At 38.7% G+C, this 24,792-nt stretch overlaps 1 protein-coding gene across 4 annotated transcripts in view; it reads left to right on the plus strand.

The window, feature by feature from the left end:
• map4k2 (mitogen-activated protein kinase kinase kinase kinase 2) overlaps nt 1–22,548 on the plus strand; it is a 42,906-nt gene extending 20,358 nt beyond the window's left edge. The window contains exons 9-32 of one of the 4 annotated variants that reach the window (XM_040140466.1): nt 497–628; nt 812–874; nt 1,016–1,097; nt 1,817–1,933; nt 2,130–2,208; nt 7,399–7,457; nt 7,571–7,623; nt 9,605–9,643; nt 10,099–10,132; nt 13,817–13,973; nt 14,057–14,232; nt 14,466–14,507; nt 14,939–15,023; nt 15,223–15,302; nt 16,992–17,052; nt 17,141–17,264; nt 17,456–17,514; nt 17,601–17,704; nt 18,783–18,960; nt 19,056–19,124; nt 19,224–19,310; nt 19,393–19,463; nt 19,576–19,631; nt 19,980–22,548. In XM_040140466.1, coding sequence (XP_039996400.1) covers nt 497–628; nt 812–874; nt 1,016–1,097; nt 1,817–1,933; nt 2,130–2,208; nt 7,399–7,457; nt 7,571–7,623; nt 9,605–9,643; nt 10,099–10,132; nt 13,817–13,973; nt 14,057–14,232; nt 14,466–14,507; nt 14,939–15,023; nt 15,223–15,302; nt 16,992–17,052; nt 17,141–17,264; nt 17,456–17,514; nt 17,601–17,704; nt 18,783–18,960; nt 19,056–19,124; nt 19,224–19,310; nt 19,393–19,463; nt 19,576–19,631; nt 19,980–20,067 — 2,095 coding nt within the window. In that variant the 3' untranslated portion in view covers nt 20,068–22,548. The remainder of the gene's footprint in view (nt 1–496; nt 629–811; nt 875–1,015; nt 1,098–1,816; nt 1,934–2,129; nt 2,209–7,398; nt 7,458–7,570; nt 7,624–9,604; nt 9,644–10,098; nt 10,133–13,816; nt 13,974–14,056; nt 14,233–14,465; nt 14,508–14,938; nt 15,024–15,222; nt 15,303–16,991; nt 17,053–17,140; nt 17,265–17,455; nt 17,515–17,600; nt 17,705–18,782; nt 18,961–19,055; nt 19,125–19,223; nt 19,311–19,392; nt 19,464–19,575; nt 19,632–19,979) is intronic. The other 3 variants (XM_040140467.1, XM_040140468.1, XM_040140469.1) reach the window with 3 other exon arrangements.
• The last annotated feature ends 2,244 nt before the right edge of the window (nt 22,549–24,792 follow it).

Genomic DNA, 24,792 nt, shown 5'->3' on the forward strand with positions numbered 1-24,792 from the left:
ATTGTTTGTCTATTCAAAGCCTGATATATCTTATTCTTCTGTGCCATAGAGATCCGTTGAGCTCCATCAATGACCAACGCTGCTGACATGTTCCTTTATTACCATGAACACACATAGTTTATTTTAACTCAATCCTCAATTTTGACACCGTCCTGCTGCCAGAAATACTTACTAGAACACCAAATGTGGATTAATCTGCTGCTGAAAATAGTCCCCAACAAATGCACTACTTCCTTCTGTTTGTGTAACGTTTGATAAAAACTGCAGTGACTAACTGTTTTAGGAAATTACTGAGCCTTATTTAGAAACTAAAATTAATTATTATTAGTGAATAAACAACTTCATATTGGAAGTTGACCACAATGACTAGTGGATACTAAAGCATCAGTAAAAGGCCAGTATCTGCTACATTCTATTTACATTTCCTTTTCACGAGTCTTATATCTGATGTTCCCTTTCTCTTTTGTCTCCTCTCCCTTTCTAATCATCTGTCCAGGATGGCTCCAGAGGTGGCTGCAGTGGAAAAAAAGGGTGGGTACAACCACCTGTGTGATATCTGGGCCGTCGGCATTACTGCCATTGAGCTGGCTGAGCTCCAACCGCCCATGTTTGACCTCCACCCAATGCGGTTAGTCAGCACAAACAAAACAGACTTAATGGACTCTGCATCATTTCAAAGCAGAGAGATAAACAGTAGGCATGTGTTATGTAACATTTTGGCTGGCTGCCTTTCATTTTAATCCTGGAAAGTCACTGCATATAAACAATTAAGACACTTTCCAGCCCGGTGACATTTAAAACAATGTTTCAGAGCACTGATGTTGATGTCCAAGAGCAGTTTCCAGCCTCCAAAACTTAAGGATAAATCCAAGTGGTGAGTTGGACTGCCTATGCTCCTTTAAAATCATATAGTATTAACACCATTTTTCTCCCTTTAATCTGATCAATATTTTCTAGATGTACAATGCATTTACGCTATGTCGCTCTCTCTCCCCTTGTCTTCTTCTCTCTGCAGGTCTGCAGGTTTCCAAAGCTTTGTGAAGATGGCTCTCATTAAAAATCCTCGTAAAAGGCCCTCAGCTGAGACACTGCTGCAGGTTAGCTTTTCTTCATAGCTTGTTATCAGTGAAAAGCGGTTAACTAGCCATTCTCATACAGGCATTTATCATATATGTACGATTCATAAATGCATTTTTTTACCATTTTTAACCTTTCACTGACTGCCTTCTCTTTTAGCCGAGAGTGTGGAAACGAATGCGTTACATTCATACAGTGCAGTACATTCATACTGGGAGCTTCCCAACAGAATAGGGATGTAACCAAATCTGAAAACATTATTCTGCTATGAACAGCTAATACACTAAGAACAGATGTGAACAGGATTTCCTGCTTATCTTTGCCTGTGTAATATCATTGTAAACAGAATATCTGTTTATATCAGAATTTTAATATTTGGTTCAGGACTGTTGGTTTGACAAAACAAGACGTAACCTTGGACTCTGGGAAACTGTGATGGGCATTTTTCACAATTTGCTGACATTCAGTAGAAAAAATGATGAATCAAGTAATCATGAGCATAACTGACAGATTCATCAAAAATGAAATTAGCTGTTAGTAGCAGCTCCAAATCAAAGACATTAGCAGGCCTCGAACCAGCTAAGCAATATCCTTCCAAAGATTGAAATTTGACGATTAATTAGTAGACCAATAAGTGTAGATTTTGTAGTTTTTCAATGCCATTATGCATGATTTTCTGAGATCAAAATTAGTGTCCTTAATACTATTCAAGGCTGGGATCTGTAACTTCTTCCTCCAGCATCCGTTTGTGACACAGCTACTTACCCGTAACCTGGTCATTGAGCTTCTGGACATGGCCAACAACCCTGAGCTCCACTCTACCCACACACACAGCTTGGACGACAATGAACTGGAGGTTAGTGCTACAAGGAGTGGGAAAGAACTGATAGCTCATCAGGTCAGAGACAAGTTGATAGACTGATGAACACTATAGTTACCATTTGTATTTACAATATTTTAGATAGGAAAAATAGAAAAAAACCCAGCTTGAGTCTTTTTCATAGGGAATAGTGTTTTTTTTCTCGTGTCTCTTATAAATGTTCTGTTGACAGGTTGGAGAAATGGCTCCTGACAAGATTCAGTCAGCAGGGAAACACCTGCCTGCAGAAAGGACCCTGTCTGAAGAGCAATGTGAGTACACACCCACAGACCCAAACAAACACAAAAAGACAGTTTTAAAGCAACAGTCGCAGATTTCGGGAAATTCGGACTTGTTGGAAGGCAACTCAACTCAAGGTAGCTTTTACAGTTTTTGTGCAGGCTAAACATGTCCTTAACCTACAGTATCTGTGTACTTAATGGACAAATATTGAATGGCTGTGGGTTAGACAGTAAACAAGCATGAATCCCAAAATTTTGGAGTCTTCCTTAAGAGGAATATTTCAACATTTGGGGAGATAAATGTAGCTATCCCTTGGCAAACAGCAGCTGTATTTTCCCAAAGTCTTGTAATCCCAGTGAGGTTGCCAGGTTTGATACCACTGTGTCTATTTAGAGACAGAAACTAAAAACTGTGCATACCGACCATCTCTGGTATCCTGCGCTAAAGCCAGAGATACTTCACAGATGTACAGCAAAGATGGAAAATAATAAAATTTTGCAGCGCCTTTGTGTACAGATTAAATCAAAAGACATACAACATATTGATTAGTGCGCTTTAGACGTGTTGATACTGTAGGTGTGCAGTCCAGACCGTATTTGGACAGTTACACATTTTTTGTTCTTCAATTTGAAATAAAATAATGGATACTACTTAAAGAGCCAAGTCTCAGCTTAATGTGAGTAGGATTACATCAATATACAAGGAACCAAGTCGGAGATACAGCCCCTTAAAACACATAGAGCCCAAATATTAGGGGTTCAAAATAAGTTGTTCAGATACACATAAAGTCAAACAAATTGTCTTATTAATATTTTGTGAAAAATCCTTTGCAGTCAGTGACTGCCTGAAGTCTCTGACCCACAGACATCACTAGACACTTCCCTGGTGATGCTCTCCCAGAGCTTCACTGCAGCCCCCTTTCAGCTCTTGTTTGTTGTGGGGTCTCTCTGCCTTTAGTCTGGTCTTCCGGATTGGAATTACGCTCTGTCGGACAGAGATCAGGTGACTGACTCAGCCAGTCGAGGATACTCCACCTCTTCACACCGAAAAGCTCTTTGGTTACTCTGGCCGTATGTTTAGGACCGTTGTCCTGCTCAATGATGAAATGTCGTCCAATAAGTTTTGATGCATTTGGCTGAATCTCAGCACACTGGATGCTCCTGTATACTTCTGCATTCCTCCTCTTAGACATCAGCATGGTTGCATCATCCTTGTGATCATGTTAACACGCTGATGTTAGCATTTAGCTTAAAGCACAGCTGTGCCTAAATAGAGCACCACAGAGCTGCTAGCATGGCTGTAGACTTTTAGTCTTGTTGAACTTTGGACAAGGTAGCTGTTTCTCCCTGCTTCCAGTCTTTATCCTAAGATAAGCTATTGTCTGCACTCCAGCTTTTTACTTAACAGGAAGATATGAATCAATCAATATGAAGATCTCACTCTATGAAAGAAAGCAGATATCAATATTTGTCCAAATGTGGAAATAGTTCTTTAACTCACCTCAAACCACTTCATATGCTTTAATATTGTTTTGGGTTAAACATTGCACAGTTTGACTGTGACAGCCACTGCACGTGAAAGTGCACTTGTTGGCTGTACTTGTGACTGCGTGCGTGCATACGTAAATATACTGTATTTTGGTTGTGCTTGCTGATGAGTTGCTTCATTGTCCACCACGACCCCCAGTATTTGGTGCTGTAATCTCCATAATGTGAATAAGGACAAAAGCCTCTCAGTCAGCCTGCTGATGGCTGCCCTCATTCTGCAACCCATCCATACATGTGGGATGTAGGCTGCGTCAGAGGATGGCACTGAGAACATGCCATTGGTGTGAAACAGACAGTGGTGCTTTTATGCACCGACTAGAGTGACTTCATACTGCTGAGCTGCCAATAGGCTTCATGTGGCCCAAGTGTTTCTAATGTGATAGTCTGGCTTCACACTCTGCCGATTACCATATCATAGACCAGCGTAGTGTTGACCTCTTCCTTCACTTTCATGCAATTGGTCATTCATAGACACACAAGCCAAAAACACATAACACCTGCACTTCAATTTGACCAAAATGGGCTCTGAGGTCTCAAACTTCTTCTGCTACTACTACTGCTACTGCTAAGGCTACTGCCTCTACCACTGCTACTACGTTGATAATACTACTAGATATGGCTGGGTATCGGACATTAATACTTTTTTGGTACTCACAGAAATGTGTCTGTAGAGCCAAGTATCAGAAACTGTGAGTTACTGAAAGTTGGCATCAAATGTGTAGCCAGATTTGTAATCTTTAATCACAGTTCATATTGAATTCAGGCGAAGTTTAGACATTTAACCCTCTGAGAATTTTACATTCTTTTGTTAATTGTCAAAAAGGTTTTGTAAAAAAAATACGGTACTGAAAAATGTTGTATAAATACAACACTTATTACTGTATTTGTATCAGTATTTGTGCAAGAACAAGACTAAGAGTCTATAGCAATGCTGGTGGCTGTATAAGGCTGTACTAAATGCTAACATGCTAACATTAGCATTTAGCCACAGCTGCTCTTTGTGTCTAGTGTTGATTAGCAGAAAGTACAGCTCAGGTGATGGGAATGTCATTAGTTTTACAGATACTTGGTCATAAACCAAAGTACTGGACATATTTAAATTTTGACGTGATGATCACATTAGATGAAACACCAAGGCATCACCAGGATTACAATTCAGCCTGAGGAGTATGTGAATGTACCAAATTTTATGGCAAACCATTCACTTAAAACTACAAATGTCAGGCTCATGGTGGCACTAGAGAAAAAGTCACAGGATCAACAAAGTCATGATGATTCCACACCTGGGCACCATGAATGTCTGTGTAAAATTTTGTGCCAATCCATTCAGCAGATGTTCAGATATTTTTCAAAATAAGTGAAGACTTTGTCCTGCTAGTGGAATGAGCAGTAAAGTCAGGGGATCACTGGACTCATTAAGATGCGTCCTCTGTGGACACGGATAAGTATCACATTTCATGGCGATCCATCCAGTAGTTGTCTAGACATTTCAATGAAAAACAAGAATGTCAACCTGCTAGTGGCTCTAGAGGAAAATTCAAGGGATCACCAAAGTCCAAATGACCAAATGACAGACTGACATTGCCTTCCATAAGAGCCATGCAAATAGCAATGCTAACAACTTCAAATGATAGCCATCCCTACTACTAGAACATACTGAGACAAAGAACAAATAAATAATATAATATTTCCGATGTAGGTTCTACTCTAGTTTAACCTTTATTTAACTTAGGACGTCAATGAAGAGCACATATGTGGTCCAACAATCTAGCAGGAGGTAAAGGAGAATGTGAGGAAGCTAATAAATTTCAGAAAGCAACAGGAAACACCAGAATAGTACTGAAATAACAAGACATCCTCATGTAAATAATATACAGCACCAGTCAAAAGGTTGTTGAAGTCACTGTGTTACATTGTAAAACAGCTGAGCTATCGAATCAAGCTTCACCTACAACTTAACTGTGCAACATCTCAGATCTTTGACCAAAAAAGGACACATTATGTTCACTGTGAAGGAATTTCTGTTGCAAACAAGTTTTGAGTCTCTGTAAGTTGATTCTCATACTGTAGTGAAACCACTGACTGCTGGGAAGGTGGTATAAAACACAAAGTATGTAATTTGTAGTAAATGGAGTGAGACATGCAAAATAAATAAGGACATTTTGTTTGTCCATTACCAGTTGCATTTTCCATTCCTTCAGTTGAAACCGCAGTATTTTGACATGCATCTGGCATAATTCAAGAGATTTTGCAATCCTCATACTCCCATTCAGTTTCAAATAGCAAAAAAAAAAAACCAACTTTGTGCTTGTAGAGTGCATTGAAATTACTTTGTATGAAATGTGCCATATAAATAAATTTTGATTGATTGAACCTCAAAGACAGCACATATCAAGTTATAAAGGTTTAAAGTTATAAGGCATGACAGCTAACTGAGCTGAGAAGATGCAGCAGCTTACGCTTTCTGGTTCACTAGTTTCCTCATCCTCTGCTTCAAAGTCAAACTGCCAAACAGTAGCTCAGGTTCTCTGTGGTTAAACAATGACATACTTCCTCCTGTCAGTCAACTCTCAGTCAAGTCACCAGACAAACCAAAGCAAGACATGTCTGCAGAGGTAAACTAAAAATGTATTTATCCTTGTCTATTATTATCACATAATGATAGTAATATTTACATGTATGTATATATGTATGATCTCAGATCTTATTGAAAAAAACTTTTGAGATGATATAAATGATATAATATCCCACAATATACACACCTGGAAACAATCAACAGGGATGTAAAACAATTATGGAATATGGCATGTGATATTTAGCTCTGCCAAGGATGTTATGTGATCACCTGTGTCTTTTTGTTGGTTTATTTGTCAACAGGATCACGCAAAATTACTACACTAATTTGCACCAAACTTGGTGGCGGGATGGGGCATTGGCTACAGAAGAACCTATAACATTTTGTGGCAGATCTTTATCATTTACCATGAATTTGATTATTTTCCTCTCAAGTGGTGGATGTTGTTTGACATCGGCATTGGTGGAGGTCTGCACTCTACTGAGCCCATTTTCTAGTTTTTGTAATGAAATACTTCAGTCAAAACATTTTGTGTTTAAATGAAATTCAATTATTGATTCAAAAGCATAATTTTTCAAACAATAACAGCGTAAAAATGTTGGAATGAACTAAAAGCATGTGACTACTGGGAAGGCTGTATTTGTTGGGGTTAAATCATACTAAAATGGTGTTAAAAGTGGGACAGAAGGCCTGCTAAACATCAGTGTTTTAAAAATGTCATTGTGAGCATGTTAGCATGTTGAAATTAGCATTTAGCATTTAAAAATGTTGTCGTTTTGTCACTTGTATTGTTGTCATTCTGTATGTGCTCAGCTGTTGTGTGGGGTCATGGCTGCAGAAGCCAGTGTACCATAGTGCTAGCTCTTTATTGATGGGATAGGTGATGTGTGGTTGCAGAGTGCATCCTGTGTCTAGCTCAAACTATAGCTAATCAGTGCACTTGAGAATTGAGTGCTGATCAATACTGTGAACCTAAAAAAAGCCTGGATTGTGTGGGAGCACATTAGCTGGCTCTTCATTGTCTTAATCTAATAAAACCCACATTTCATTGTGAATGCTGAAACACTCATTTCGTTCTCATCATGTCTTCTTTGCAGTTGACCAAGTGAAGTTTGGACCCCCACTGAGAAAGGTCACAGAGCCTTATCCTGATTTGGTAATGCACTTTTTCTGCAAGATATTTTTGTGACAATGGCATACACTGATGACATACATCAGAATATACATGCATGAATATGACCAAAGGTTCTATTTTGGTTCTCCTTTCAGCAGGGCTGTTATGATGATGACTGGAGTCTGTCTGGAGATGAAGACAACTCACCGTAAGACTTCTCTCTATTTTCCTCTTCACTCTTTTACCTTCATTCTGTATTGGGGTGATAATGTTTTTTTGCGAAGCTGTACAGGATGCCTCTCATGAAGCGAGGCATCCTGTACAGCTATAGTTAACCTGAGGATAACAATAGAAAAAATTCTCTAATTCGCCTCCTTTATTAGTGATATGCTGTGATTATTTTTCTAATAGTGTCCAATACTGCCCCCAAATCCAGAGGTTCCCTCTCAGCATGTTTTCTGAGTGTCCCTAACTCCTAACTAATTTTTACGTATTATTTTACAACCTTTTCTATGCGATGATTGTGCAAGATCTCTTTTTCGGCAAGTGGGCATCTCGTGATCTGTAATTACGAGTGTGACCACTACATCCAAATTGCCAAATTGCTTTTGGGGATTTGGGGGCTCCACTGGGCACTATAACACACTTGGTTTATCAGTGTATCTTTAATGACAGCATGTGGATAATAAAGCCTCAGAGTTTTTTAAAGAATGAGGCACCTTCGTGTTACCAGCATTGATCCTTCTTAATGAGACTGATTTATTGGGATGGTTGTTGTAATAATTTTGTCTTATTAAAAGCAGTAGGAGTAGTAATAGTAGCATTTCTAATATTCCTAATAGAAGGGATATTAATAGCAGTAACAAGCGGGATTAGGCTAGCAGTAATAATAGTTTTAGCACAATATTTGTAATTGTAGTAACCAACTGTAGTGACAGTAATATCATTGGTAGTGTTTTTTAGCATAAAAAAAAATAATTCAGATTATGCAACTGGGGTCATATTTTTGTTGTTTTGGCTGTCATTTCTATCAGTTACGAGGGGCGGATCTTTAGTACTTTTTAGTGGCACAATACCAATGAACTAGCGGCTATGAAAAGCCGACAGCTACTTGTGTCAGTTTTAACATCTGTACAACACTAACTGCGATCAAGAATGTATGAAAACTAGTGAGCATGCAAGAAAAGTCAATAGCTAAGAGTACTTTCTTGTGAAAGTTGTACATATGCAAACTTGACCAGACCTTGACTAAACCTAAGCGGGGACAGTTCCTACTACAGAATGCTGATATTGTAATGCCTTTCTTAGAGTCAGCAGTAGAGAGGTGACAGGAAATAAGGGGAGCGAGAGAGAGAGAGATGGGAAATGCAACAAAGATCCCTGGCTGGACGCGAATCAGGGACATTGTGGTCTCGGCAACAGGGCCATCCATAGCGGACACTGAGAACACTGAGGTCATGTCCTCACTATTTTTGGAGATCTGGAAGTTTTTACACCCTATTACTATGTCTTAGTTTCAATTTAGGTAGAAATCAAAGGATAATGTTTAGTGACTGTCAGCTTTTATTTAAAGTTTTAGGCCTTGGCTCTAGTATGTCATTTCCTGTGGTTTATATGTAATTATAACCATGTTTTTGTTTGCTGGAAGGAAAATGGTCACAGGAGCCATATCTGATTAATAAAATAAAACTAAATGTGTGTAATAGATTTCACTATCGACTTGGTTTTCAGGAGCCGGCCTTCTTTGTTTCCATATATGTATTTTTGGGGAATACTTACATTAAAGTGTAACAACTGTAGTCACTTTTTAAGAAATGTGTCTGGAAAATAGACACACAAGGTTAGTAATTTTTTAACCAGAAAATCACTTCTTATCCTCAAAAATTGCATGTAGGACTGACATGACCATAGTATTTATACAATCCTGGCTACAGCCCTTCTTAGCAATTAACTAACTAATAACTAATAGTAATGATGGCCAAAACTGAGAGAATAAGATCTTAGACGTAATAAACTGGAATTTTCCTTTAATTTGGTATCAGCAGATTGAGCTGTTTGATTCAGTCCAGGTATCAGCATCATTATTGGGCTTCAGAAACCGATAGGAGTTGACCTACGGTTCCTTCCCTCCCATTCTTATGGGCCAATCAGGCTCATAGTCAGATAAACATCAGGTCTTCCTGTTGCAGGAGCCTGTTGGAATGTGTGGAGCAAGCTCTGCAGCTGAGGTAGGCCACGTCCATCACCTCCAGCCTCTCCTAACAGCAGTGTCCTGCCCATCCCACATGAATTTACCTGAAATAATCTGCTTGTGATAATTTTATTATGTAAATATAAGCTAACGCCAACATTTTGACATAATCAGTGGGTTTGTGTTCATTCTCCGCTAATCCCATCCCCAAACCCCAAAGTCCTGCTGTACCTCTACATGAACTGGATGTGGCTCTGATTCAGCACAAACCCTCTGGTTCTTAGTTTTTTGGGCTTTTTGTCTGCTTTTTGTGGTGTTTCCTCAAGAGTTTTGTGTATGTGCTGCTGTTACCCTGCCCTCAGCATCTTCAGCATCTGCATTTGTTGTCCATCTTGTTGTCATGATGCTGTTCTTGATTTGGATCTCAGTAGATGACTTGGTTCTTTGATTTCTAGAGTCTGATCAGAACATTGTTGCTCCTTTGTCTTCCAGGAGTTTAACCATTAGGAGAGCGCCATCTTCTGATGTAAGTGGTAACCATACAACTCTATAAACTGGAGTTGTGTTCCAACTGCATACTATACAGTATACTTTCATACTGTATCCTAGGTTTGAGTATGTTTACACCTGAAAAATAGAAAGAAATACTTCAAAGAACAGGCAAAATAGATGAAAGTTGAATAATTGTACCCATAAATCCAACAATGGAAGGCTAACATTAAAGCTCTAGGACAGTGAAAATTGTGAATATCTACTAAATACTGTAGGTGTTAACTGTGTTTGTGGCCTTTCCACCAACTCTTTGAAATAACTTGAACAACGGGTCAGAGTGCCTGTGCCGTTCTTTTAACTTTAAACTCTGTATTTCCTGCTTTAAAATGCTCGGTTTGGATCAGTGGGGAATTGTTGCATCAGAGATGGAGAAAGCTGGAACACTGCTCTACCAGTGTGTCACACTGATTTGAGACAGATTTGTTGCTACCTAGTTAAACCAGTAAACTATGGCTTGTCAACCCCAGTGTTAAGCTGAGCGCTGAAAGAAATATTCCAGAAGCCGGTCATTTAGCTGGACGTGTCTGTTAAAAAATTCTAAACAACTCAACCTATCTGACAAGAAAAAGAATTGTTTTCACATTTTCAGCCTCAGACTCAGTATAAAATGCACTGAGTTTATACTTGTGTCTCGGTTCTTAGTGGTCAATGGGACATTTGAGCACAGAAAAGTGTTTGTCCCCCAAACAAAATTATATTATATTATATTATATGTATGTCATCAAATGATCTTTTTTTTAAATAATCCTTGCTCTGTGAGCTCTTTAGTTTGCATTAAATACTAGAGAGGAAACTAAGAATACTGTACATTGTGCACAATATGCATTTTCATTCACTCACATTTAATTATCCTTTGTCAGATTTTTTGACAAAATATAATTGTGCTAGCAAACAAATCTTTTCAGTTCGAAAATTTCCTGTCCTGTGCTCTGAAATTAGACAAATATAAATACATGTGCTTTGTGGAGTTTCGCCTTTGGTATTTTGTGGAGTTCAACAACAGGTTTTGTTGTTGTTTTGAATGAATTTGGTGCACCTAACATGAAGTTGTATTGATGTCAAACTTCATTAAACCAAACCATTTATGTCATTGATGGGTTAAAAGTAGCCAGGCTGCTCTGCAGGATTTTCATCAGCTCCCACATATTTTCTTCTTACAAGGGCAGAACGTTTTCCAAAAAGACCTGCAAGACATCTGGTGCACCACCAGATTGTTTGGTTGACCTTTTACACATTTTAAAGTGTGTATACAATCACAACAGCCCTGCTGGAGTGTCAAGACGCTGGCTGTGGCTCCGTGGATCCTGACATCTGGGTCAGCTCAACAAACTGTGTCTATGCAGCACGACTTTCTTTACTTCCTTTGTTCTTTTGAAAAGTCTAGGATCACAGGCACACATCCTTTGCGTTTTACTGCATTCATCTGACACCGTCAACCCACTTAATTTATGCATTTTTACCAGTTTTGTTGCAAAGAAGCAATCACTTAGGATCACTTCATGTAATGCGTCACTTATAGATTACACACCCATTCAGCCACAACATTTAAACTGGTAACTGGTTTAAACATTTAAACTGGTAACTGGTTTAAATGTTGTGGCTGATCAGTATATATGTATGTGTGTGTGTGTCTATATATATATCTATCTCTCTCTATATATATATAAATAATATAATGTCACAAATTTAATGCTTGTTAGGTTTAGTGAGGTTTAGACCCAAAGGCAGAGCATAGATGAGTGAGCGCTCTTTAAAGGGGTCAAAAGTCAGTTATATTGTAAACCTGTGGGTTGTAGACAGGGATAGCAGAGCTGGGGGTGGTTGATTGAGGAACAGAAGGGGTTCGTACCACTGAGGCCAACCAAACAATGCGGTGATTGGAGGGATGAACCGGCGTCTTTATACTGCTAGCATTGATTAGCAGATGGATCTCAAGTGTGATGGTGGATGGACAGCAGTAGGAAACTGGATGCCACGCCCAGCAGACAGAAACACACACACACACACACACACACACACACACACACACACACACACACACACACACACACACACACACACACACACACACACACACACACACACAGACAAGGGCAATGACAACCTGGGGACAATAAGAAAACACAAGGAAGGGGGACAGAGCAGAAAACAAGAGGAAGTGGTAGAGGCTCAGCCTAACCATAACAATGCTAATTTTGTAGTGATGAGTTAATGTGGCCTTAAAGAGCTTAGTTACATGATATATAAGTTACTTGGCTGTGGGATCAATGTTAATAGGGACAATGCCTTTTCTGAACTTTTATAATGGGAACAGACATGTTTTGATAATGTACAAAAGCTGTGTCTCTGTAACCATTTTACAGTTGAACAGGATCAGTATCAGAGAACCATGAGCCTTTACAGAAAAATTATAGACATTTATCAGGTAAGCAATTTGTAAGCAAATGTAAGAGTTTCCCATCTTCCTGTGTACCAGAATACACACTAGTAATTGACTTCCATATTCATTTTATATGTCTGTTAACCCCTACCCTACTTGAAGCTTTAAAATACATGTTAAAAATATGAATATAGTGTCCAGGTCTTGGTCCGTCTTTTTTTTTTCAGACCCTTGAATTCCACTGTGCTTGTCTGTGTTGCTGGGGGGTAGCACCAACACTGAGAGGGGTCTGGATATTGAATATGACAAAAGAAATGTCACATTGCAAGAGACTGCTATACCGACAGTAGAACAATTTTCAAAGAAAATTTTTTGGTAACTATCAAGTACCACCTCTTTAAACTAATGACAGAACTCAAAACAAACACAAACATATGTCAATGTTTATCCCCGATGTTCATGTAATAAAAATTATAAGACTGAGTGTCTGGTAAAATAAAGATTAAATAACTAAAAATTAATATATTCTACATACTGCGTGATCAGTCATCTACCGCACAGCCCATAAACAGCCAAACTCTTCCTCTACAGTATTTTTTTACTATTCTATTTTAGATCAGCATTTTACCAATAAGCAATCGCCATCATATTACGTTGCACATGACTGAACATTGCTATTTCACTACCACCAAACAGACAAAACACAAGCTCTAATGTTGCCTCACCTGGCTAGCTGTGAAGCCTATACCACAGATATGTGTCGAATACTAATTTATGTTATATATATAATATATATAATATTATAATATTAATAATATTTCCTAAATAATTTCACAACCTTCCAAATTTGTTGAAAACACCGCAGCTCTGCAGCTCTGATGCTACCAAGGGAAAGCTGTAGAATCAGTCATCTATTATCAATCATAATCAATCATCAGTCAAGGTGCAGAAACATCTCAAAGATGATCAAGAGAAATGGGAGGCAAATGGGAGCAAAATTTCAAGTTTCAAAGTAAAGGGTCTGAATACTTATGTCATTGTGAGATTTTAGTTTTTTCCTTTTAACAAATTTACAAAAAAGCCTAAAATTCTGTTTTTGCTTTTTTAACCGCATTTTAGCATAAGGCTGCAACATAACAAAATGTGAAAAAAGTGAAGGGGTCTGAATACTTTCTGAATGCTCTGTAGTCAGGAATTGGGACACAGGTTGACATTACATGTTGCAATATTTCTCCATAATCCCTTGCGAGTGAGTAATGTGTTTGCTTGTGTTATTAGGGAGGAAAGAAAAGTGGTCTGTTCGGTCCATCTACAGCCTCCCTGCCAGCCTTCAGCTCTTTAACTCCCAGCACAGAGGACAGAGACCCGACGCTGAGACCGAGCTGTACGTTGGGCCCTGACACCGCCATCACTGCTGACTCCAACTCCACTACAGGTACAACACACTATTCTATCAGAGATCATGTTGTATCTCTGATCGCTGATCTCTGAGTCCAACAAAAAAATTTTTTTCATAAGTCTTAGCCAGGTGCTCAGCCACACAGGACATAAGACAGCGCTGCAGTCATCCATGTTTGCCTGCGGGGGAAGCTGTAACAGCAGAGAAGAGGAAGGTTACCACTGTTTCGTCTCCAAAAAGAGAGACACCACTATCGCCTGAATGGAGCACACTAAGGAAAAAGACTGAAGACTCTGTGAGTTCAAACCAAACATATGTATCTTCATATCAGTAGCAAAAATCAATAAGCTTGTGTGATTTGCTAACCTAATAACTTTCTAATGATTGGGTTTGGATCCTTTACAAGTCTGTCTGTCTGTAAGAGGACAAATCATTCAACCACAAACAAGATATTGATTTGTAATGCGTCTGATGTACAGTTTTTATCCTCCCCTTTGTTGTGTTCTGTGTAACCCTTGAAATTTCTAGAGGGCTGATTGTCATGGACTTCCTCCTACCCCTCAAGTCCATGTAAGTGTGAAATCTAACAGCATGTGATCTACAATGAAAGTTGACCCATGACCAATGCTCTGAACTAACAAGATAAGCTTCCTTGCATGGCATGACACAAGTTGCACTAGGAAAGATTTTAATGTCACAATCCCGCCGATCTTTCTATGGCTGTACCTTTACATCATATGCAAATATTTTTAGCTGTCTCATGCAAAATTTTGTAAATATTTTTCCAAAATTCAGCATGGTATCTTTAGAAACCTGCTTGCTGACATTTGGAGTTATGAATGTGTGAAGTACCCTAGTGCAACTTAAATGTAATACATTAAGTTATTATTCTAATAATCCTACATGCTGTTTTGTTGGAATGGATATCGATAAAAAAAACTGAAGGGCCACTATAACCATATAAGACCATTAGTGATTCATTTGCTGTGCTGGTTCTGTAGATGGGAGCCTGCTTTTCCAAAGTCTTCAATGGTTGTCCTCTTAAAATCCATTGTGCTGTCACCTGGATTTTACCCAAGACAAGAGGTAAGACAGTAAGGTCTCATAATTTCCTGAAACTCTAATGGATGAAGTTTTTTCTTCACAGCTGTGTAAAATGAATGTAGCTAGAAATCTCATCAACTGTACAAATGTCAGCAATGTCATCACACATGTATAATTTGACTTTTATGGTGCAGTAAAAAGTTTACTTATTGTCCCTTTAATAAAAACTTTTCCTACTTAGATCAATACCTTATCCTTGGGGCAGAGGAAGGCATCTACACACTGAACCTTAATGAACTTCATGAAGATACACTAGAGAAGGTAAGAAAAGGACTGATCCATGTATTAAACATAATTGCATTATACTGTAAGGCATTAGAATATAACTCAGTGTGAAAATTACAAACTTAAGTGGTGATTTGTTATTGGACACCATGTTTGAACAAAAGATGGTTCATATGTGTTCTGGGTACCATCTAGTTCAAGGACCAGAGGGGCTCTGGCAGATTGTGGAACCTCAGATTCAGGAGGATTAACATGGATTCTGTGCCGGTTGTGTATCAGTTCTTCATTTTTGAAAGGATTCTGGATAGCTTATTGAAATTTTGCCATCCAGTCTACATGTGCTTCGCTAACTTGGAGAAGACTCATCATTGTGTCCCTTAGGGTAGCCTTGTTGGGGTACTCTGGAAATATTGGGAGTGCCAGGGTAGTTGCTTCAAGCCATCTGGTCCTTATATAACAAATGAGAGCTGTGCTCACTTTCTGAAAAGTAAGTCAAGCATGTTCTAGGTCGGTGGGACCGCCAAAACTGTCCCTTGTAGCCAAACTATGATTTTCAAGGACAGAATCTGTAGATGCAGCAGAGGAAAGAAGAGTATTCAGTTCAGTAACCTCAAGATCGCATGCTGCCGGAAAACGGTTGTTCATTCCCTGTTGGATGGGAGCAAGCTGCTTGCCCAAATGAAAGAGTTCAAGTATCTTAAGGATGCATCTTGGTTGTGAATGCACCCAAGATTCATTGAGATATAGTACAAATGTGTCTAACATCTTGGGCGATTCGCTTTGCCTGGAACATGCCAAGGAACAGACCCAGTCTGTAATGTTTTCTTCTTCTTCTTTTCCGGCAGACTTGACTGATTCAACTTTTGCGGGAACACGTTGTGACGTCATCCAGCAAGGTGCTGTGTTGGCCAATCATATTGTCTATCAGTTACTGCAGATCCTTGCCTTTTTTTTAAAAAATGGTTGTCTTTGGTCTGAATGAGTATCTTGTAGTCTCATTCATGAGTGAAGGCAAGATGGAACATGAGAGCAACGGGTGGACTGGTGGAGTAATTGCACTGATGGGTACCAGATTATCATGGTGACGAGGAGCTGAAAGTGAAGCTCTTGATTTCCAAGTTGATCTATGTTCCAGCCTTTATGAGCTTTGGTTAGTGACTGAAAGAATGATATCATAGATACTGAAGCATCAGAAATTAGTTTCCTTCCCAGGGTGTCTGAGCTGACCCTTAGAGAAGGAGTTGAGAGCAGAGCAACTGTTCCTTCTCAGTGAAAGAAACCAGTTGAGGTGTCTCGGCTTTCTGACAAGGTTGCCTTCTACAAACTTCCCACTAGAGTTATTCCAGGCACATTCAACTGCAAGAAGACCCCAGTTCAGACATAGAACACCACGGCGGGTATACATATCCCATCTAGCCTGGGAATGCATTAGGATCCCCCAGGAAGAGCTTGAGGAAATGTCTCATGAGAAGGATGATTGGCTGTATACTTTGGGTGTTGAAATGGTTTCAAAGAGCCAAGAGAAACATCTTTCTCAGCCTATTGTGAAGCAAATATTTATTCAACTAAAAATTGAATGGTTAGCTAAATCACCCAAACTGGAGATGTGATGAAATCACCAAAGATTGTATTGATATACAAATGTGTGTATATTGTATTATATTACAGCACATATTACAACATATAAAATTCAGACTGTTGATTGTCTTTTCTTTCTTCCCACAGCTACTCCCTCAACGATGCACGTGGCTGTATGTTATGAACAATGTGCTGATGTCTGTATCAGGTAACGAATCCCTTCAAATGATGGTTTTGACAGAGAATACAGAGTGCTGTATATTGTCTATTGCTCTAAGAAAATCTCCATCCTGCAGGGAAGTCGTCCCAGCTTTATTCCCACAGTCTGACGGCTCTGTTTGAACAGAGAGGACATCTGCAGAAGAAGCATGGCAGTCTGTCCCTCAGCACCAACCGCTTCACTGAGAGGATCAGCCCCAGGTAGGAGAGGACATTAGTTGAATTTAAGGAAAACATTAGTAGGAGTAGATGTAGTGCTGTAGGTGCAGTAGTCTCACTCTTGATAGGAATACTTGATGGCATCAAGGACATTTTCTAGTCTTAGACATTGTTGTTTTAAGTGACAGCTAATGGAGAACTTACGGATCTGTATATTCTCTCTTGATCCAAAGAAAGTTTGCCATATCTGTGAAGATTCCCGACACTAAAGGCTGTAGGACATGTAGTGTAGGTAAGTGATACAGAATTTACTCTACATATTCTCTATGCTTATTCAGTAATAACAACAACAGACTCCAGCTTTTTTCTTTCTCTCAGCAAGAAACCCATACACAGACAGCACATTTCTATGTGGGGCGGTTCCATCTGGCCTGGTTCTACTACTGTGGTATGAGCCTCTCCAGAAGTTCATGCATCTAAAGGTTTGTACAGACATGTTACACTTTAAATGGTCTTGTGTGCTGCTGTTGTAGGGGTTAATATATATTATTATATTGATTTTATGTTAAAAGAGCCTGACCTGAGTCACCATGGAAACATATCCCTCCCTTCTGGTAGGATTAATTTTCATCGCTGAAATAAAATAAAAGAAACAGTCGCCCATAAATCCGTTTATTAAAAACAAAAGATGCTAAGACAGACAATCTGAAGGAAGAATATTTAAACAGTATATACAGGGGTTTAGTATAGACCTTTAGTGTCTAGAAAATGATAATTGTTAATAATTGTTTTATTACCACAATTACCTGTAAATACCTTATACAGTACGTTGATCTGTGGTTGCGACCATCACAGTTTTGTCTTTAAATGTCAGTTTTCTTTATCATGTATTGATGTGTTTGATGTCTCAGGCTTTGTTTCATAGTTTTGAAAAGTTATAAACCAGACTTGGCATTCTATGCTCACATTAGCTTTATGGAGCACCTAAAGCCTGGTTAGTTTGTGAGGTTTACTCAAGTCAGGCTTTTTACAAAAAGCCCTGCTTTTGCTAATTTATATATAGGTCTGGTTGGTTTTTTCCATCTCAAAAAATTATGTGATTTGTCGGTGTTTTCTTTTTGTTGGAGAAACATTTTGATTGAAATTCCACAAAAAAATGAGATTTTGAGCTTCATCTTCAGGCACTTTTTGTAGCACAAAGTTGCGTAGTTATTGTGGTTTATCATCTCCGAATACAACTGTGCATCATATCACTTTGAAAAATTGGTAAACAGACTGACCTTTCAGTATCTCCAGAAAACTGAATTATTCCTAAAATAGACATAATCTGTTCGAGGCATTGTATTTGTGGTGCTGATACACACTGTGTCTTAATTCACAACAATGGTGCCATTTGTGTGAATAGTTTCAGACAATGTTCCGGGTGAAAAATTGAATACTTGTCCTGTCATGTCATACTCCCCAGGTTTTATCTAAAATTGCCAGTATCTCCCCTTAAAAGCTGTAAATCAATCACATTCTTACCATCATATAACCTGACTGGTCTTGTTTGATTTGCAGCATATATCAATAAAGCTACCAGACTCTCTGCCAATATTTGAGCTCCTGATGTTGGTGACAGATGAATTTCCCCAGCTGTGTGTTGGGGTGAGAGACTGTAGTAACGGGAAACCCCCAACCAGTCAACAGCTCAAGTTTGATATTATAGAGCTGAACGGCACCCCTGTTTCAGTACCAGGTAGGACTGACAGATGTGTTTTTCCACTGCTGTTTATGCTGCTTAGCTCAAAGCTTAAACTAAACTCTCCTCTTTGTCTCTCTGTGCTTCTGCAGATAGTGGAGCACTTAGGGCAGTACAGGTGACCCAACTGGACAGAGACACTGTCCTCATCGCAGTAGACAGTAAGTTACTTCCATCTAAACACATGTTCTGAATCCTCCAGGCATGTTTCATACTGATTCATAACATACTGTATCTCAATGTTGATGCTTATTGGACAGAAACTGTTAAGATTGTGAATCTGCGAGGGCTTCCATCCAAAGAGCTGGCTGCTGAAATGGTCTTTGACTTCCCCATTGAAACACTAGGTAGGAACAATCATGTGAAAAACACAGTGAATGAGACTTGATGTTCCTGCTGACAGTTGAGTGACATAACATGTTCTAACAGTCTGCTTACAGGATAGTGTGCTGGCTTTCTGGAAGCATGGCCTTAAAGGGAAGAGTTTTCATTCAAATGAGGTGATTATCCTACAAAATTTATGTTGGGCGTAGGTCATGTGATGTCATGTGTTTGTCATTCACTCTTTGCACCACCATGTCTATAAAACAGAAATTCCCTCTTTATCTGCAGATAACGCAAGAAATTACAGATGAGAGTCGAGTATTCAGAGTTTTGGGAACAAACAGGTACGTTAACATTAGACAACATCGATATTGTTCACTGTATAGTGGAGCTGTTGGTGATAGTAAGAAAGTAGTAGTAATGGCAGTAGCACTGTGATAATAGTAGGAGTAGTAGTAGTCTTTTTGGTAGCAGTATTACAAGTAGTATTATTAGGCATAGTGCTAATGCTGGTAGTAGTACTGGCATAGGTAGTAGTGGTAGCAGCGGTAGTATAAGTACTGGTAGTTTGGCAGTTGTATTAATAGTAGTGATAATAGTAGCATTAATAGTATCAATAGTAATATTAATACCAGCAATGTTGGTAGCAGTATTAGTAGTAGTGAGATTTTTTTCCCCCTTTCTTTGTACAGGGACATCATCCTTCAGAGCACACCGACAGATGAACCCTCAGCACTGAGCAACCTGTATATCCTGACTGGACATGAAAGCAGCTACTGAGAGAAAATGGGTCATCTTCTTCAAAAATCACACTGAAGAAAAATGCACATCTCTTCTATAACCCTGTGGTAGACACGATGTCCTCCTTGACTGAAGCTGTAGCAGACACCAGCACCAACTGATCCCACCAACTCCCTGCTGTGAATGACAAATGTCAGCATGGGATTCAGTTTCACACTCAAGACTCATTCAGACTGTATTTTGTTGGAAACGGACTTAGAGACTTGTCAGCATGCTATGCGAGATTCTAATTCTTAGGTGTGCTTATTGAAGTTGCAAAAGCCAAGATTTTTATATAAAAAAGTTCATCCTCCAGCCTAAATAACAGTGCAACTATTACAGAGAAGACATTTCCATTCCTGCTAAGTGAGATGCCATAGATCTACTGCTGTCAGTATGGACCATAGACTGTAGAAACACATGGACATAACATCTGTGATATGACACATAATCTTCTGAACTGATGTTTTAAAGCTTTAGTTTGAGTTTACTGTTTGCTGTCGTCTTTGTCAGCTACTGGAACCAGAATATTTGGTCAAATGGGAGGACACTTGAGAGGAACTGAGGAAGGATGATCAAGTTTCAAAAATCACAGCTGAGTTTGATAGGCTCCTGTCAATCAAACACATGAATAAACCTTAATATTCTTAATAATAAACAAACAGGGATTGACATAACTGCTACAGACACACACAGTAGAGGATGTGATAGAATTTATGAGTTTTTCAAGGGATCTCTGTGGAGTCTGAGACTTTTTAGAGCACCTAGTGACAATTGGTGGTACTGCAGCTTAAAGCATTTGGACTTCGGTTTCACTACTCAGCCACAGGGTTTGCCTTTTTTGGGTATAATTTTTTCCCCACACTGTAATGCTGCTCTCATGCCCTGTTGGAGTTACTTTAATTGCAAGTTTCATTCTTATAAATACTGTTCAAGTCAACATCCACATCATAATTACAACTGGGAAACTCAGATCTTCCTGAGAGCACTGAATATGTCTATGTTGGCGCTTAATGATACGGAAGACAAAGTTTGTCAGTCAAGGTAATTAAACCCAGACTTGGATGGATATAGGGCTATATTGTCAATACACAGTATCTTTACTCCTCACACAACCAAATCTGCAATCATACAACTATCCTGAGTTGTCTAATGATGTGAACCTGACTTGGTCTTTACGACTACTGTTTGGTGTATTGATTAAAGAAATAATCCATCAAAAACCTGTGTTGAAAGTATCAAGAATTCACCACTGATGATTTGAAAAGTGGCTATGAAAAATTTGTTACAGGGAGTACAGCAGTTGTCGTCTATGTGTAATGTAACATTAGCATTCAAAATAAACATCGGAAAGTCACATTAGCATAATCCCAACCTCTGTGTGTCCCACTGATCCAATTTTAAAAAACTGTAGGGAAATAATGAATGCTTAAGTCTCAAACTGAGCCAATTTTCAATCCCACTTCATGGTTTCACTTAGCATTCAGCACTCAGTGTAATTTCACAGAAGGCTTCTTTCACTTTTCTCTCAGAAAGCCTGAAACTGAAAATTCATCAATCACAGTTAGCATGAGGCTTTTACTGGGATAATGTATGTAGTTGTATGCTAACTCAAGAACTGACGAGGTGTTTAAATTTGACTTCCCAGTACAGGACTAGATACTCTTAAAAATAGGGATAGAAACACCCAGTATCATGTTTTGGGTTTGTAGAAAGAAAAATAAAAGAAACCTTCAACAAGAAAATACATTATCTAGATGAAGTTAGCTTAAAAAGGTAGCAGAATGTTACCTGGAATGTTAAAAAGAGTGTTTGTAACCAAATGAACTTTTCAAATGTATTTATTTTATCTAAGACCATGTAATTCTGAAAATCACATTTAAATGTATTTTGACAATTGTGAATGTGCTAGTTTAGCAGCATTTACATTATGTGCCACCATTTTGATTCATGGTCATTCCACTGCAGTCAAGTTACCCATGGGTGTCAAACACAGCTTTAATGTGTGACTCCTCCATCACTTTTAATAATTCAACTTCAAATAGGCTAAATGTACATTTATTTACATGGGGTGCCATATAACCTGAATGAAAACTATTGTACTTATGCTTGTTTGAAAAACAAATGTAAATTCCACTACATTAGTTTTATGTGTAATTATATTTATGTTATTTATGGAAAGGAAACTGTATAAGTAACACTCACCTTTCTCTGCAAGATACTTGAAAGGCATAATATGCATATGGGTTTTTCTTTTTAAAGATGTTTTTACTGTATAACTGTGTATAAAATTATCTATACAACAATACAGTATGCTTTTACAGTATGGAGGGATTGTAATATGCAAAATAAAGATTTTAATATCCTTTAAAGCTAAAGCAGATTTAGATGCGGTAGCTTCAGAAAGTATTCAGACCCCTTCACTTTATTGTGTTGTAGATTTAGTTTTAAATTGATAAAATTGCCATTTTGCCCATCAATCTACGCTCAATAACCTATAATGACAAAGTAAAAACATGTTTTCAGAAATCTTTGCAAATGTATTAAAAATCTGAAACTGAAATGTCATTTACAAAAGTATCCAGAGCCTTAATTCAGTGCTTTGTCGAAGACCCTTTTGCAGCAATTACAGCTTCTTCTTGGGTAAGTCTCTACAAGCTTTGCACATCTGGTTTGGGCAGTTCATCCCATTCTTCCTGGCAGATTCCTCTCAAGCTCCATAAGATTGGATAGGAAGTGTCTGTGAACTGCCATCTTCAGGTCTCTCCACAGATGTTCTACAGAGTTTAAGTCTGGACTTTGGCTGGGCCACTCAAGGACAGTCAGAGACCTGTCCCAAAGCCACTCCAGTGTTGTCTTAGCTGTATGCTTTGGGTCACTGTCATGCTTAAAGGTGAGCCATCGCCTTAGTCTCAAGTCGCGTGCACTCTGGAGCAGGTTTACTTCAAGAACCTCTCTGTTCATCCTTCTCTCAATTCAAACCAGTCTACCTGACCCTGCTACTGAGAAGCCCCCCTCATAGCCAGATGCTGCCACCACCATGCTTCACTGTAGGGATGGTATTAGCCAAGTGATGACCAGTGCCTGGTGTTCACCAGTCATAGTGTTTGGAGTTCTGCCCAAATGGTTTGGCTTTTGTCTCATTACACCAGAGAATCTTTTTCCTCATGCTCTCAGAGTTCTTTAAATGCCCTTTAACAAACTCCAAGCAGGCTGTCATATGCCTTTTACTCAAAGTGGCTTCAGTCTTGCGACTCCACCATAAAGGCCTGGTTGATGAGTGCTGCATGCAATATGCATGGTCTCCCTCTCTGCCCCCCAGTCACATTCAGCCAGACTTCTCACAACATTTAACACCTCACATTTTTCAACTATTTTGCTAAATGAACTGTCCGGGTGATTCCTTCATCAAACCAAAAATCCAGAAATTTGAAGTCTTTCACCCTCTCTACTGGGGGTCAGTAATATCCAAGATAATGTAACTTTCTTTTTTTAATTTATCTGCACATTCCTCTACAAGAACAAAAGCCTTTGAACTTGTTTCAGTCTAAACTGAGCATTTCATCCTCTTCTCCAAATGGCGCTGTCACTGTAAGTAATGTCCAAACCCTCTCCAAGCATTTCCAAATGTATCATTTATCACATTCAATAGTACTGGACTAATAATGCTCTCTTGTGGAGTTCCATTTTCTATTTCAACAATTTTTAAGCTTTTCCCACCAACCTTTGCTTGTCTTGTCCTTTTCATTAGAAAATCTTAAATCCAATCGAACATTCTGCCCCTGATTCCTGATTTATACATTTTTAATGATTAGTCCTTCCTTCCACAAAGAATCATAAGCTTTCTCACTATCCAAAAATACACTTACCACTGTTTTGTTATTAAAAAATGCCTTTTTAATATCTTGATCTAAAACTGCAGTTCCAATTCCATTGTTGACCTTCTATTCTGATGATCAGCAAAAAACCCCTTACTTTCTAAAAAAAATAAACAAGCCTGTTGGTAATCATCCGTTCCATGATTTTTCAAAGCACCAATGTTTAAGCTATAGGTTGATATGAACTGGGATTAGATGCAGCTTTACCTGGTTTCAAGATTGGAACTATAACAGCATGTTTCCAGTCTGCTGGCAGACAACGCCCTGCCCAAACTGAGTTGAACAAAGATAGATTTTCTTCCAGTACCAAATAATCCAAAATGTTTAAATAATTCATAAGACAACCCATCTCTCACAGGAGTAATGTCTGGGGGGATGGCAACCCTCAATTCTCTCATAGTGAGAAACACATTAATTGGGTTGTGATTTTCTAAACTCCTGTCCAACTTACACTGACTCATTCACATCAGTTTGCTCCTCTTCATAACTCTCTCAGTTCCCAGGCCCCTAGAACTGTACACTGCCTGAACAACACCCACAAACATGTCAACTTTTTCTTTGTTGGATATTGCTTCCACCACTTCATTCTGTAAAACTAGTATAGAAGTTAATTTAAGATTCCTGACATTCTGTGTATAGCTAACCACAGGTGCTTTACAGAGGTCTCGGGGCCTAGAGTTTCACTAGGTCTCCTCCAACTGTTTCGTTTTGAATCATTAATAACTCTTCTTGCTACTGCCTTTAACCTCTTATACTACACTGCATAACACAGGTTTGGATATTTTCTTATTTTGTTATGCTTATACTTACTATTTTTCTATACTTCTATATGTTCCATTCAGCTACA

This window comes from Xiphias gladius, chromosome 12 (genome assembly GCF_016859285.1).
Source record: "Xiphias gladius isolate SHS-SW01 ecotype Sanya breed wild chromosome 12, ASM1685928v1, whole genome shotgun sequence".
NCBI classification, from domain to species: domain Eukaryota; kingdom Metazoa; phylum Chordata; class Actinopteri; order Istiophoriformes; family Xiphiidae; genus Xiphias; species Xiphias gladius.